This window comes from Suncus etruscus, chromosome 15, assembly GCF_024139225.1.
Source record: "Suncus etruscus isolate mSunEtr1 chromosome 15, mSunEtr1.pri.cur, whole genome shotgun sequence".
Taxonomy (NCBI): Eukaryota; Metazoa; Chordata; class Mammalia; order Eulipotyphla; family Soricidae; genus Suncus; species Suncus etruscus.
In genome coordinates, this window is record NC_064862.1 from 31,354,687 (window position 1) to 31,371,084 (window position 16,398).

At 40.4% G+C, this 16,398-nt stretch overlaps 1 protein-coding gene across 3 annotated transcripts in view; it reads right to left on the bottom strand.

Annotated features, from left to right (window-relative positions):
* GRK3 (G protein-coupled receptor kinase 3) overlaps positions 1 to 16,398 on the bottom strand; it is a 157,738-nt gene that overhangs the window by 51,047 nt on the left and 90,293 nt on the right. For all 3 annotated transcript variants that reach the window (XM_049788790.1, XM_049788789.1, XM_049788791.1), the window contains 3 exons: positions 16,128 to 16,202; positions 7,083 to 7,144; positions 1,545 to 1,596 (listed from right to left, as the gene is read on the bottom strand). In XM_049788790.1, the coding sequence (XP_049644747.1) occupies positions 1,545 to 1,596; positions 7,083 to 7,144; positions 16,128 to 16,202 (189 nt within the window). The remainder of the gene's footprint in view (positions 1 to 1,544; positions 1,597 to 7,082; positions 7,145 to 16,127; positions 16,203 to 16,398) is intronic.

Below are 16,398 nucleotides of genomic sequence, written 5' to 3' on the forward strand. Positions count from 1 at the left end.
AGCCTCAATGGAGGCTTTATTCATAAACGTGCTTTCTCTGCCCTAGCTCCATGACGCCTCCTTAGAAGGGAGTTGGGAGAGAGAAGGTGAGATGGGACCAAGGCAAAGAGGCTTAGATTCCTGGGAAGAGGCAGTAGCAAACGTCTGCTGGCTTATAGGTCTCAGCAGATTACAGGCCAGAATCTTGACGGGATTTCCCCAAATGACCCTTAAAATAAGCTCTCTGTAGCTGGAGAAGGGTGTTCTGCAGATAAAGCCCACAGGAGTGAGGGTGAGAGAACCAGGAGAGAGCAAGCCCTGCCAAAGGAACATGGGCACAAGGAGAAGCCACTGCAGTCCCAAGCATATCTGAATGAAATGCCATGGCCCTTGGCTTCCAAATGTGATGGGTAGGGGAGGTAAAAAAAAAAAAAAAAAAAAGGACTGCAGCAGGGCAAATTGATGGGGAAGGAGGAGAAAACAGACAGACTTCTCCCAACAGAGGTTTTTGGGTGGGAGGGTGCGGAGGAAATGAAATACAAAATGGCTGAAAACCTCTTTTCCTCCATTGCAAACCTATGTGAAGAGAGATCATGCAGAAGAGGTGTGGTGTGTGTGTGTGTGTGTGTGTGTGTGTGTGTGTGTGTGTGTGTTTTATAAATAATGTTTTCAAAGTGAAATTAGGGGCTAGTGAAATGGTACAGTGGGTAGAGCGCTTGTCTTGCCAGCAGTCAACCTGGGTTGCTCCCCGGCATCCTATAGAATTCCCTGAGAATAGTCAGAAGCCCTGAGGATTGCCAAGTGTGACACAAACAAACAAACAAATGAAAAACAGTGAAGATTGGGCAGAGAACTTTTGACAGTGAAAGCTAAAAGATAAGATGCTAAGGAAATAGATGACAGAGAGGGGCTAGAGAGATGGTACAGCAGGAGGACACTTTCCTTTTATGAAGTCAAGCCGACTTCAATCTCCAGCATCCCATATGGTCCCCCAGCACTGCCAGAAGTGATCCCTGAGCACAGAGCTAGGAGTAAACCCTGAACACTACTGATATGGCCCAAAAACCAAATTAAGAAAAAAGATGACTAAAAGCATTTATATTTGTGGGGAATGATTTCTGTAGTTCTGAAAGTAATTTCAAAACAGATGACACCTTGATCTGGTAAAAGCTGTCATCATTTTTTACTGTACGATGACAACCAATAAGAAAAAACAAAGAAGGAACTTTCCAGATGGCAAAAGAAGTATAGGAAGTAAATAGGAGACTTAAATTTTTACTATTTCTGCAAAAGGGTCAATTACTTCTTAAAATATCCTCTTTAAAGCAAATAAACACATTCTTAAAGGAATCTGAGAAGAGAATCACAATCAATTGCTTACTTATCACTGAGTATGGGAGGACAAATTTTTCATACATAAAGCGGTAAGACAGATAGACATCTGCTATGTCACGCAAATCTGCGTTACCCTGGGGAGCAGGCTTCGAAATCAACTATTTTCTCATGGAGTGAAGCCAGAGGAAGTTTTATTTAAAGAAAGAATGAAAGAAAAAGATGATACTCACATGGATATTTAATTCGACATTTTTCCACTGACAAAATCGAGTGAACTTGTCACTGAAAGAGAAGATAAATAATAATTGTCAATTGAAATACCGTGTCAGCTGGCCTCTTTAGAACGTTGTGAGATAAAGTTGAAATGTGCCTCTGGGTGGCTTTTCACACAAGTGCTGGGGATCCAACCCAAGGCCTCTCAGATGTGCAGAGCACTCATTTTATCAGTGAACTAGATCCCATGTTGAATACATTTTTCAGAAACATTTTCTCACAGAGCCTTCACCAGTATTCATGGCTTTACGTTCTGATTCAAATGAAAGATTCTACCCTTTACTTTTCTTAATTTGTGGTAACATTAAATATTAAATAATATTTATTTATTAAATAAACATTAAATAATATTTTATTATTATCATTCCAGGTGATGCGTTTATAATGGGTTTTGACTTGTATGGTATTGCCATAAGTCAACCTCACCTCACCACCATCCAAAGTGCCCAAGACCAACCACCATGCCCGTCACCTTCGGTCCACCTAGTCACACATCTGGTGTTCTTAGTTTGCACTCACAGTACGCTCTCGATTGATATTATCATGGCAATATATATATATTTGTTTTGGGGCCACACCCAGGCGTGCTCAAGTATTATTCCAGTCTCTAAGCTCTAAAATTGCGCCTGGCAGGCTCGGAGGACCATATGGGATGTCAGAAACCAAACCGGGGTCTGTCCCGGGTCGGCCACGTGCAAGGCAAATGCCCTACCACTGTGCTATCTCTCCAGCCCTATCATGGCAAAAATTTTATCTCAATTAACACTGTCTAATCAAAGGGTAACACAGTTCACATTGTAATTTCAGTTGCATAATTTGACTTATGCAACTATTATTTTATTTATTTCTATATTTCAATATACCAATGTATCGTTTCAACATGTAATCAGTAGGAGGTGCTTAAGGAGACAGTCTACATTCTTGATTTTGTTTTATTTGCTAGGGAGTCTAGTCTGATGTTATCTGCACTGAGGAGACCCCCTTCTCCATGAAACATGGCCCAGAAGTCAAGTTTTCAAGTACTTCAAAGTTCCAGGTGAGTGGTGAGTGCCACAATGGGCCATGGAGCATTGAATGACAAAACCAATATGACCTATGAGAAATTCTAAGCGTAGCAGACACATAAATGGTGTTTATCAGGTGGCAGGCCTATCTGACTCACACTTTCCTCCCCACCATTCTAGGACCAGGTGCTATGAAGACTCCCATGCTAAGGCCAAGGCCACACAGAAAGAGACTGGGAGATGCTCATTTGGAACTAGGGCCCAGCCTTGTCCCTCATCTGAAATAATAGCACAGAAGAGAAACCCTCAAGCTAAAATCACCTTTCCATTGTGGGAGCCCAGCTTCGCTCCCACTATCTACTCAATTTGTTTTTTGTTTTGGTTTTTTTTTGTTTTTTTTTTGGTTTTTGGTTTTTGGGTCACACCCAGCAGCACTCAAGGATTACTCCTGGCTCTACGCTCAGAACTCGCTCCTGGCAGGCTCGGGGGACCTTATGGGATGCCAGGATTCGAACCACTGACCTTCTGCATGCAAGGCAAACGCCTTACCTCCATGCTATCTCTCCAGCCCCTCAATTTGCTTTTACAAGAAGAAAAGTACTTATTCCTATCTAAGAAAGATAGTCCTTTTATTTTTAACTAATGATCTGTAAGACACTTTTTACATAATTTTCCGCAAAGGAATTATGCCCGAAACAGAATACTCCTTAAAAGCAAAAGAATGAGGGCTAAAGTAAGACCCTTGCACATGACCCACCTGAGTGTGATCCTTGGCATCCCATTTAGTCCCCTGAGCACTGCCAGGAGTGATTCCTGACTGTAGAGCCAGGAGTAACCCCTGAACACTGCTGGGTGTGACCTCAAAACAAAAACAAACAACACAAGGCCAAACTAATGATAATACTAATGATAATGATGACAACAATGATGACAACGATGATAGTGAAAATTCTTGGTGATGGTAAATATTACCTCACCCTTAGCATAATTCCTTACAATTATTATAAGACTCGGGTTTCTTAGAATAAATAAATATGGGCCGGAGAGATAGCATGGAGGTAAGGTGTTGGCCTTGCATGCAGAAGGTCGGTGGTTGAATCCCAGCATTCCCATGTGATCCCCCGAGCCTGCCAGGAGCAATTTCTGAGTGTAGAGCCAGGAGGAACCCCTGAGCGCAGCCGGATGTGACCCAAAAACCAAAAAAAGAAAAAAAAAAGAACAAATAAACATATGATCTATTTGAGAAAAAAAAGGAAGGAAAGAAAAAAGGGCAGAGGAAGGAAGGAAGGAAGGAAGGAAGGAAGGAAGGAAGGAAGGAAGGAAGGAAGGAAGGAAGGAAGGAAGGAAGGAAGGAAGGAAGGAAGGAAGGAAGGAAGGAAGGAAGGAAGGAGGAAAGGTGGGAGGAAAGGTGGGAGGGAGGGAAGGAGGTGGGGAGGGAGGGAAAAAAAGAGAAGTTCTTTCCTAAAGGAGTTCTTATTAAGTGCAAGTTATAGAAATTAATCAGTTTTATAACAGAATGTCTTAAGGCATTCAAACATCCCAATTCCTCATTGGGGTGATTTCAGATGCCTTCTGAGAATCTTAAAATTATCTCTGAGACTAATAATCACACTGAAAAGCAAAAGCAAAAAAAAAAAAAAATCTTACAATTACATAACATCTTTTGTCAGTAACGCTAAAACTAAAAGAGTGTCTTACTGACCTTCCTAATAAGGCTGATAATAAAATCACACACTGAGTGTCGAGTGATTCTTCAAAACATTTTCTGAAGTGCGGCCTACACCAAGCAAACAGGCTGTTACTTGGAAGTGTTTTCGGTGTGCCAAGATGGCTGACCCCCTCCTGTCTATGCCAGAGTATGAGCTTCAGAGCTGGTGATGGGATAGGGATTGGGGATAAGGTATAGACTTCCAAGTCCGTTTGTGGAGAGTTCACAACAAGGTGGAGAAAAACACTGCTATGGGCCAGAAGTCCAGAAGAACTAACATCAGACCACACTCTGCCTTCAAAGACCACCTCGCCCCACAAAGCAGCCAGCCACACAGATTCTGTGTGGAGTTTGAAGGAACAAAATCTTCTTGAGGAAGCAGTAAGGGGCACCTTCAGTCCTGTGTCCATGGGGTTCCTTAAGTGCTCTAGCTAATTAACCCCAACTTAGAAAAGGGTCATCAGCTTGGCAGAGGACACAGTCTGGCTCACACTGGGCCTGAGGGGGCTGGAGTCAGTTTCTGAGCAGCCATGAGACCCCCATCTGAGAGGAGAACGAGGGCAGACACTGAGGGGGCAGTGCAGGGAGCATGGGGGAGCATGCACTTGTTTCAAGTTTGACTCTTGACTCACTAGAGAGATGGCTGAGAACAAGCTTCTTGGGCCTCATGCCCAGGAGGGAGAGTGTCCCTGCGGGAGGGACAAGGCCTGCCTGCTGTGTCCCTGCGTGGCCCCAGGAGGAGGCTGAGAAAGGCGCTCCCACAGGCCTGGGGGACACATCTTCTTCAGTATCAGCCTGCAGTAGGCCAGGCCTCAAAGTAGGGTGGTCCCGAAGCCCAGCAGGCCACAGGCACTTATTTAAAGAGTATGAGTACCTTCCAGAACTCCAACTCCACAAGCATGGCTTGACAATAGATTCCCTTACTCTAATTGGAGAATGTGCTAACTTAAAAAGGACTGAGAATGTATGAAATTAAACAAACCAGCATTAAGCACTCTTCATTTACATGACATGCAAGTGTTCCAGACTCCAGCACACACTTCCCTACACTGAAGGCAACTTCCCTGGCATTTCCTGTAGCTGACAGAGAAAATGACTGCAAGTTTACCTGGGGCCTGTGAAAATGAGTTAGGGGACCTCTTTTCTCAATTTACTAACCATCCTCAACTCCTCATTCCCCTCTGGTCTAGGAATCACAGAAAGGCTAGGCTGACTGGAGAGTTGGGAATAATTTTGAACCAAAATCAATGGGGCTCCCCTCTCCCAATTCCTGAGACTGTAGTCAGCCCCTTGGAAATTCTGTTTGGTTCAGCTGTGTATCTGGAAGAGTTTTTGGCCCTTCTCAGAGAAATGCAATCACGTGTCTGACTGGCTGTTCCTTTTCTCGATGTGTTGATTTTACTCCAGGATAAAATTATCTCTTGAACTCTTGAAGCTGCATAACACAACTCGGTTAAAAATTACTTCACTTCTGTGCTTATGTGGACAGAAAAACTGCAAAGAAGCAGCATTTGTTCTTAAAGGGCAATTACTGAACAGCTGCAGACGGCTGTGCAATGAGACACAATCATCGTGTCAATCGTCTAGAAATTAGCCAAGTTTAGGATGAATAGCAACAGTCCCTAGGAATGCAGATTCCATTCCACCAGGTTCAATACTTCCGATGTACTATCCCCAAGGAATGCCCCAAATAAATTCAAGAATTGACCAACAGGTGCCTGAAAGCACAAGACATGGGCATTTTGGAAGTATCATGAAAGCCCTTCTAGAATTTTACATAACACATGTACTCTGCAGTTTTAGTGTGTTACCAGTATCTATGATAGACATATGCATATGCTTTTAAGTTCTTTATGGCAAGGAGCTGGGTAGATAGTACAATGGAAATGGCACTTGCTTTGCACACGGTTAACCTGGGTTTTATCAGTAACCCAAATGGTACCCCATGAAATGACAGGAGTGATTCTGAGTGCAGAGTCAGACATAAATCCTGAGCATCACAAGGTATGGCCCAAAACAAAACATAAAAGAATCAAATCCTATGGTGGAAGGTAATATTTTAAAATTCAAACAAATAAATTAGATAAATTCCATAGTTGTGCTTGAATTATCAGAGATGTCCTGATGAGATAAGTTCTAATGCCAATTTTACCTCCTCTACCATATTTTTCACTCTATAAGATGCACCTGACCATAAGACACACATAGTTTTTATTTGTTTGTTTGTTTGTTTTTGTTTATTTTTGGTTTGGGGGCCACGCCGGTGACACTCAGGGGATACCCCTGGCTCTGCGCTCAGAAATTGCTCATGGCTCAGGGGACCATATGGGACACCGGGGATCAAACCCAGGTCCATCCTGGGTCAGCTATGTGCAAGGCAAACACCCTACTGCTGTGCTATCACTCCGGTCCTGACGCACAGTTTTTAGATGCTCTTCTCCTACACACAGGCTTCAGCTCCAGGTAACATTCGCTCCTGAAGCTTTTTGAGGGAAAAGCGTGCGTCTTATGGTACAAAAAAATATGGTACTTACATTTGAGATCACTTTTGAAATGGAAGAACTTGAGGTCAAGGAGCCATGATAATAGGCCAATCCTCTAAATTATAATAGAAAGACTAGCCTAGAGAGTTTAACACCAAAGCTGGTGCATACCGTATGGTCAACAAACATTTAATAGAATGAAAAAATGAACACACAGTTTTAAAGGTGACACATATGGATAAGATGAGATTCAATATACAAGGCATTTCTGTATATGTATATATGCATGATGTTTCATACCTTTCCATAAATTTTTGAAAAATGCTGCCTCGAAGACTTTCGCAAATTTCTTCTATGTATGGCTGGAAAAAATAGAAAAACAATTCCATGCTGCATAAATAAGAATAAGTGGAAAGTAAAAGACCAAAAGACTCGGATGAAATGATGCTACAGGTTCTCCCTACCCCCACAGGCACCTTGGACTTGTCCAATTTTCACTGGTTCATCAATAGGATTTGCTGGCTATCACAGCATTCAATAGCTTCTTCCTAGATAATAAGGACAGGCTTCTCCTTACTACTGCATCCCTATGGCCTATGATAGCTCCTGGTGAGTCACAGATTCTTCTTAAAGGACCAAAGTGAGTCTGGTGGGCATGTTCCACAGATGACAGGGAAGACCCAAAGAGTGAAGAGTGTTGGGTTCTAGACCCTTCTGTTGGCATCTTGAAATTCTTTTTTTTTTTTAAGTTCTCGGACAATGACTTTAATGACTCCATTGTGAGAAGTAGCAATTCTTTTCAAATAAATTTTATTGTGACCAAAGTGAATTACGATTTTGTTTGTTTGTTTGTTTTTTGGGCCACACCTGGTGATGCTCAGGGGTTACTCCTGATTACTTCTGGCTTTGTACTCAGAAATCGCTCCTGGCGGGGCCGGAGAGATAGCACGAAGGTAGGGTGTTTGCCTTGCATGCAGAAGGGCGGTGGTTCGAATCCCAGCATCCCATATGGTCCCTTGAACCCGCCAGGAGCAATTTCTGAGCATAGAGCCAGAAATAACCCCTGACCGCTGCCAGGTGTGACCCAAAAAATATCAAAAACAACAACAAAAAGAAATTGCTCCTGGCAAGGGGGACCATATGGGATGCTGGGAATCGAACTGAGGTCCATCCTGGGTCAGCCTCATGCAAGGCAAATGCCATACTGCTGCATTATTGCTCTGGCCCAAGATCTTGAAATTTTTAATAATTGTTCTAAAGGAACAAAATACCCCAGTGTTTCATTGTGCAATTGGCCCCAGTAAGTTAGAGAAGCTATTCAACATTCAATAGACCATAATATAGTTCCTATTAGGTAGTGAAGTTGATTGTAAATTATCAGCCTTAATAATGAATTGGGATATTTTTATGTTTTTCGGCCACATCCATAGGTGCTCTGGGTTTATTCCTGGTTCTGCACTTAGGGATCATTCCTGGCAGGGGCGGAAGGGGGGGGGGGACTTGGGAGTTGCATGGGGGTATGGAGAATCAAGCCCAGGTTGGCTGCATGCAAAACAAGCACCTTGCCCACCGTACTATTGTTCCAGCACCCTCAATACTGAGTTTTAAAGATGAAAAATTAAGAAATCCAGAGACTAAATTCTTTTGCTTAGCTATTTTACTTATTAGCTTTCTACCTCTTAAAAATTATAGAGCTAGAGTGTCTATAAACAGAGGAATTACTCCCAATCCTGGTTTTGAACTGAAGAGATTGGGGTGCTGAGAACAGGTATATCCCCAAGTGTTTAAGGGAAAAATAATCTTCCATTTCACTCTGCTCTACACATTACTGAACAAATGATATAAACTTTTTTCTTCTATATTATGCACTTCAAAATAAGAGCATATAGATATCATAGGACAGACAGCTCAGAATTAACTCCATCAGCCTTGGAAAACAGTTCAACTCCCTACACTTGTGAAATGATGTGAAGTGACTATTTTCTTCTCAGATCACTCTGAAAAAACTTCAAAAGAGAAGGACCAGGCCATGGATAGTACAAAGCAAGGAACAAGAACCAGAAACTTGGCAGAAGCCACAGTGGCCAAACAGCAGCAGAGACACAACCAACCACAGCATCCGCCCTGCTGCCCACAGCAGAATAGAGATGGCTGAGTCGCTTAAGACTATCCACAAGATATACACTGTCTGGCCAGGGCTCAGGCCCTACTCCAGATACCAAAGAAGGACTGTGCCCTCCTGGGTAACAGGGAAAGCCAGCTAGCTAGCTCTTCAGCTCGGAGCTACTGAGCCTTGATGAAATATGACACTGATTTTAATCCACTCTTCCAGATATGAAAACCAAGGGCTGTGGCTCATCTCAAGAGCCTTGAAAGCCATAAACAGATGGAACTGATCGAGTGCTCAAAGATCTATGAAATGGCTAAATTTGTGCATCCCAGATTTTCTATTTCTAAACATGATTTAATAAAATAAAAGACCAAAGTCGCCAGAAAAACAAGAACAACACTTGGGGGCACACCGAGTTGTGCTCACGGGGTTTACTCCTTGCTCTGTGCTCAGAAATCACTTCTAGTGGGACTGGGGAAACAAATGGGATGTCAGGGATTAAACCTGGATTAGTCACATACAAGGCAAGCACCCTATCTGCAATACTATTGCTTCAGCCTAGAAGTTATTAAGATTAAATCTCTTCTGCCAAATTCCTACTCTTAGTTAGAAAAACTATAAAATCTGCCAAGTAGACAATGAAGAAGTCAGAAAGCAAAAGAGAGATCAACAACAAACAACTTTCCCCTCACTCTCAGCAACCTAATTGCTACAGTGGGACTGCCAGATCTAATCGGCAAGGCCACTATAAACTCTAAATAAGATGAAGAAAACTGAGAGCCATACACAGGGTCGGCACATTTTTGGCACTCGAACTTATGCTAGGCCTTTTCCTGAGCCTCACCACCAAAGGTGTCTGTATCAATATTTATTTCTAAGGTCAGTTTTGGAAAAGACAATAATTCATATAAAGCATTGTATATTTACTCCCAAGACATTTTTCTTTCACTATGTCATGCCTTAATTAAAAAATGAAATCCAAATCAGGCATCATGTTTGCTGTTTTCAAAACTTACAGCCACATAAGTCAAAACAGTATGGTACTGACCTAAATACAGATATTATAGGAAAATGAAATAGAATAAGCTAGATATAAATCCACCAGGAATTTACGATCTTTGACAAACACACCAAAAATACACAATGAAAAGACAACAGTCTCTTTGGTAAAAGGAGTTAAGAAGAACACTGGAAACTCATCTGCAGAATGAAATGAAACACTTGCATCATCAGAAAACAAACTCAAGATGAAAGAAAGATCTAGAACATAAGTTGGTACATTGAAGCAGTACACTTTCTAAAATAAAACATGGAAGGAAAAGCTTCTTGACATTGTTCTGGACGATGATTTCTTTCATATGATTTCAAAAGTTCAGGGGACAAAAATAAAACTAGACAACTGGAATTTTACCAAACTACAAAAGCTCTTACACCACAAGGAAATAACCAACATAGTGAAAAAGTTAGGTATGGAATAGTAGAAAATAGTTATAAAGCATGTACCTGATATAAGGTTAATTTTCCAAATATTTAAGAAACTAAACTAGTAGCAATCAAATAAGCTGATTTAAAAATAGACTAAGGCAGGACCAGAAAGATAGCAGAGTGGTAAGATGTTTGCCTTTCACGCAGTCGATTCAGGACTAACAGTGGTTCGAATCCCGGTATCCCATATGGTTCCCCCATGCCTGCGAGGAGTGATTTTTGAGTACAGAGCCAGGAGTAACTCCTGAGTGCCACCGGGTGTGACCCAAAAAAACAAAACAAACAAACAAACAAACAAAAAGACCTATAAGGCCCTGAATAGGCATCATTCTAAAGAAAATATCAAATGGTCAAAAAGACACATATGAAAAGGTACTTGAGATTCTAGGGAGGTGCAAATCAAAACCCAGTGAGAAATTATCTCAGGTATACTAGAATGGCTATTATTCATATGAAAAAAGATGAAAAGTGTTATCTAAGTGAACAGCTGTTCACTTCTATGCAAATTAGTACAACCTCTAAACAAAATAGTCTGGAGACTCCCCAAAACATTAAAAGCAAAACTACTATATTACTCTGCAATACTACTTCTTATTGCACATACACACAGAAAATGAAATCAGTATCTTGAGGAAATATTTGTGTTCCTAAGTTTACTGCAGCATAATTCACAGTAACCAAGATGTGAAAACAAGTTAGGTATATATCACAGATGATAAAGAAGATTCAGTTTGGAGACTTAACATGCTTCTGAATATATTATTCCTGGCTCAACAAATAAATCAACAGAAAAATTTAAAAACCACCTGAAGACAAAAAAGAAAATGAACAGATGAGCTATCAGATCTTATAGCAAAAGCAATATTACGAGGAAAGTTCATAGTTATACTGGCTCATATCATTAAACATGGAGAGTGCTAAATAAAATACACCTGAAGGAACTATAAAAATAAGAACATACAAGACCAAATTCTATTAAAAATTGGAAATAAGGGATTAGAGCAATAGCACAGTAGGTTGGATGTTTGCCTTGCATGCAATCGACCCAGGTTTGATTCCTGGCATCCAGTATGTTCCTTTGAGCCTACCAGACGTGATATCTGATAACAGAGCCAGGCATAATCCCTAAGCACTGTCAGATGTGCCCTAAAAACAAACAAAAAGGAAACTGGAAATAAAAATATCCTAAGAATAAGAACCCAGTACCAAAGTGGTACTATTGATTTCTACTAGATTTTCAAAAAGATGTAATACATATTCCTCATAAGATCTTCCAAAAATCGAAGTCAAAAGAAGATTCCCAAATCTTTGTTTGTTTGTTTGTTTGTTTTGGAGCCATACTCAGCAGTATCCAGACTCAGTACTTGGGGGTTACTCCAGATGGTGTTGGAGGATTAAATCTGGGGCTACTACAAGCACAGCAGGCACCTAGCCCATGAGTCTTATCTCTCCAGTTCTCCTACACACATTTTATGCTATTAACCCTGATGTTCAAACCAGACAAGGACAGTCCAAAAAGCAAACAAACAAACAAACAAAAAAACCCCAAAAGATAGTTGTTTGATATCTCTGATTAACAAAGATGCAAAAATACTCAATCAAACCCAAACAATGTATTCAGAGAATGACTCACCATGACCACATGGGTTCAGTACTGTGAACCACATCTACTGATGTAAAACAAACCACCAACAAAAGAATGAAAAATCACAAGATACATAAATGTCATCTGGCGAAATTCAAACCTCTATAGTTATTGATTTTAAAATAATCTCAATAAATTGGGCCTACAACAGAAATAACTTCAGTAGAACAAAGGCTGGTTAAGACAAACCCACAGCTAACAACTCAACAGCTTGTTGAGTTGTTGGAACTCAACAAGAAAGTCCTCTCTCATTATCACTGGAAAGCTTAGCCACAGCAATTAAACAAGAAAAAGATCATAGGAATCCAAATTAGAAAAGAGGACTTAAAACTAACAATATTGGCATATTATATACATAGAAAGCCCTAATGACACCACTAAAAAAACTTAGAAATAAAGCTGAAGAGATTGTATAAGAGTTAAGGCCTTATATGCAGGGGACTTCAGGCCCATCCTTGGTACCACACCATTGGGTGCAGTTCTAGAGCACCACTACTTTTGGCTCTAGGGGTCTCTTAAACACTACCTGGGGTGGGGGGGGCTAGATAATCCCTCTCTCCACAGCACCTAAGCAAAACTGCGCCCTCTGACTCTATCATTTAAACAGCAGTTGGAAAAGAATAATTGGAAGTGACTCCTGGGGTCCCCTAAGTACCATCTGGGAAGCACCATCATAGACACAAAAATAATTAATAATAATAATAACAACAAGAAGAGATAAATATAGTAAATTGCAAGATACAAAATCAATATACAAAAATTGGTTTTATTTCCAAATGCAAAAACTAAATTATAAGGAGTATATAGAGAGGCCGGAATGGTGGCACAAGTGGTAGGGCGTTTTGCCTTGCACACGCTAACCTAGAATGGACCCTGGGTCAGTCCCCAGACATCCCATATGGTCAGTCCCCCAAGCCAGGAGCAATTTCTGAGCACATAGCCAGGAGTAACCCTGAGTGTCACCGGGTTTGCCCCCCCCCCAAAAAAAAAAAAAAACAAAAAAAGAAGGAGTATAATAGAAAAAACCACCCCATCACAAAGAATATAAAAATCCTGAGTATAAAGTTAACAAAGTGACTGACCTATACACTGAAAGTTATAAGACACTGTAAAATATAAACACAGAAGATATTAAGAAATGGCAAGATACTGTTCCTGGAATAGAAGCAGGAAAACTGTTAAAGTGGGCCATATTACTTAAAGCAACGGACCGAGCCAGTGCAATCCTAACTTAAATAAATAAAACAATCCCAAAATGTGTACAAAGCAATCCTGAGATTAAAACAAAAAAAAAAAAGGAAAGAAAAAAATGGGTTGGGGAACTCGATCAAAGAATTAGAGCAATGAGGAAACAAAACATTCAGTCTGGCACCACAAGGTCCTCTGAGCACTGCTAGAGCACTGGAACTACTTTAGGTGATAGATATGCCAATTGGCTAATTGTAGTAATCATTTCACAAAAGTGGGCACATATTAAAATGTCATCCGGTGTACCTTTAAATTACAGCAAGTTTTATTTGTTAATTAGCCTCAACAAAGCTGGGGGGAAATCGCATTTCGAAGAACTTCAATCAACTTTATAGCTAGCTAATGCACCTCTATATTGTTATGTTCTTCTGATAGCAAGTGTACACTGAATTACAACTAATACACCCTTGTTTTAACTTAACCTCAGGAAAGTACTAACTATAACTTTCCAGAACTTATTTCCTTCATCTTAAAGTAAGACCCCCACCCATTCTGTATCTCTTTTATCAGGTCATTTATGTTTATTCCATTTCTTTAAGTGAACAAACTGGAAAACTGTTTTTTTTTGTTTTGTTTTGTTTTGTTTTTGTTTTTATTTGTTGTTTTTTTTTGAGGTCACACCCGGCAGTGCTCAGGGGTCACTCCTGGCTCCATGCTCAGAAATCGCCCTGGCAGGCCCGGGGGACCATATGGGATGCCGGGATTCAAACCACCATCCTTCTGCAGGCAAGGCAAACACCTTAATCTCAGGATATCTCTCCGGCCCCCGGAGAAGTATTTTTAAAACATAAGTTGGAGGGGCCAGAGCCTTGCATGCAGAAGGACAGTGATTCGAATCCTGGCATCCCATATAGTCCCCCGAGCCTGCCGGGAGCGATTTCTGAGCGTAGTAGAACCAGGAGTAACCTCTGAGCACTGCTGGGTGTGACCCAAAAACCAAAAAAAAAAAAAAAAAAAAAAAAAAAAAAAAGATAAAACCTAAGTTGGAGGAAAAAAAAACTTCTAATAGAATATTCCTTGAAGGCCTGAAAAGAATCCTAGAGCTCTTTTGTACGTCACCTGAGAATCTGTTTTTATATTACTTACATTTCAGGAGAGGTAAAAAAATTAAGATTCTAAAATCCACATATAAGGAGGTATTGCTTAACGATCTTAAATGCAATTTGACTAGAAGACAGTCTGTAATCAATGCCAAAGTCAGTCAAAATCCAAGTTTTGATACCAGACTATAATGGAGACATAAAAAAAAAAAAAAAAGAACCAGAATTCTCATCGCACCTCCCATAATTCCCTGCAGCTTAAATGAATTCAGAGCCCAAGAGTTTTGACCAACCAGCCTACACAGACAGGTTTCATAAAGTCCATTTCATTATATTAGTAAAAAGCTAATATATTATTTGTCACTACATATGAATGTTTTAGGAATTGCTCTATAGAATAGTCAGATCCTTTTTTTTTTCTTTTTTTTTTTTTTTTGGTTTTTGGGTCACACCCAGCAGCTCTCAGGAATTACTCCTGGCTATGCGCTCAGAAATCGCTCCTTTCTTGGGGGACCATATGGGACACTGAGGGATAGAACTACGGTCCATTCTAGGCTAGCACAAGCAAGGCAGATGCCTTACGGCTTGCGCCACCACTCCTGCCCAACATTTCAGCATTTTTGTTTTGTTTTGTTTTTGGTTTTTGGGTCACACCCGGCACTGCTCAGGGGTTACTCCTGACTCTATGCTTAGAAATAGCTCCTAGTAGGGTCAGGGACCATTTGGGATGCCGGGATTCGAACCACATTCCTTCTGCATGCAAGGCAAACGCCCTACCTCCATGACATCTCTCCGGCCCCAAGTCAAATTCATTTTTGCATAAATAAATGATTTCCATCTTCAAAGTAAAAAGAAAATCAACCTACCTTTTTATAAATGACTAATACAATAATACATTAACCTTCTGGACTAATGAAAGTCATTGTATTATTTAACATACTGCACTCTCTTAATTTTTAAAATTAAAATCACAAGTAAAAATTTATATTATCCACTGGAAACTTTGAACATGTTCTTGCCAGTTGAAATACACTTAGGATAGAAAAGTCTTCGGGAGAAGAAGAAACTATTCACCTAAAGAACGACAAATAGAATGATCCATTGCTTGCTTAGTTTTCCAGGTTTTATTACAAATCTATGGGATGAGGCTCTGGTATATTCAAGACATGAGTGGTCCAGGTAAAATCCAGTTCATCAGACTCCATGGCTGTGCATACATTTATTTACTCTTGCTTATTTTTGTCTTTTTCTGGGCCCACACCCAGTGGTATTCAAGGGCTATTCACAGCTCTGTGTTCAGAGCTTACACCTACAGTGCTTAGTGGATATTGTGATGCCAGGAATATCAACTAAGCCTCCTGCCTAGAGCATGCACGTAGCCCAACAAGCTTTCTCTCTGGCCTCATCACTCACTCATTGCTCTTTCTTCCTGACATAGTCTTTTCTTCTGAAGAATAATCAACATAAATATCAACATCTCTAAGACTAAAATATAAGCACTGTAGGGTCCCTACTTATCACTGGTATCCAGAATGTCAAACAGGGAAAAGGCTCTTATCTTAATATCTCGTCATGATTGACTCAAAGAAAATATTAGTAGAATGCTCTGTTGACCTTTTTTGGGGAAATCTTTATTTACAAAGGATGTTGACCGAAGAGCACATTTCAGTGAGATGCAATATGAGACTCTAGCCACTCCAGATCTTCCTCCAGGCAAGAACAGTCCTATGCACTGGTATTTAAATGTGCAAAGAGAAGGTCACAGTCCAACTGTTAAGTAAATGCCGTAAATATATTTTGAAATGGTTTCATCTTACCTGAAAAAGAGTTGATGTCACTTGTTTCTTGGCGAGGTGAATTTGGACATGTTCTACAGCTTGCTTTGAGAATGGCTTTAAAAAGAAAAAAGCATTAAGTTTTTCCATATAGAAAATGCAACAAACTTGTATGTTATATAACACCGAAACATACAATTTATGTTTTGTGTTTGTGTTTTAACACAATTGCTCAACTGTACAACCCTATGGTGATAAGAATTTATCAAGCTTAAACTTAAATTTATGCAAGCTTAAATATCTGACAGCTGTA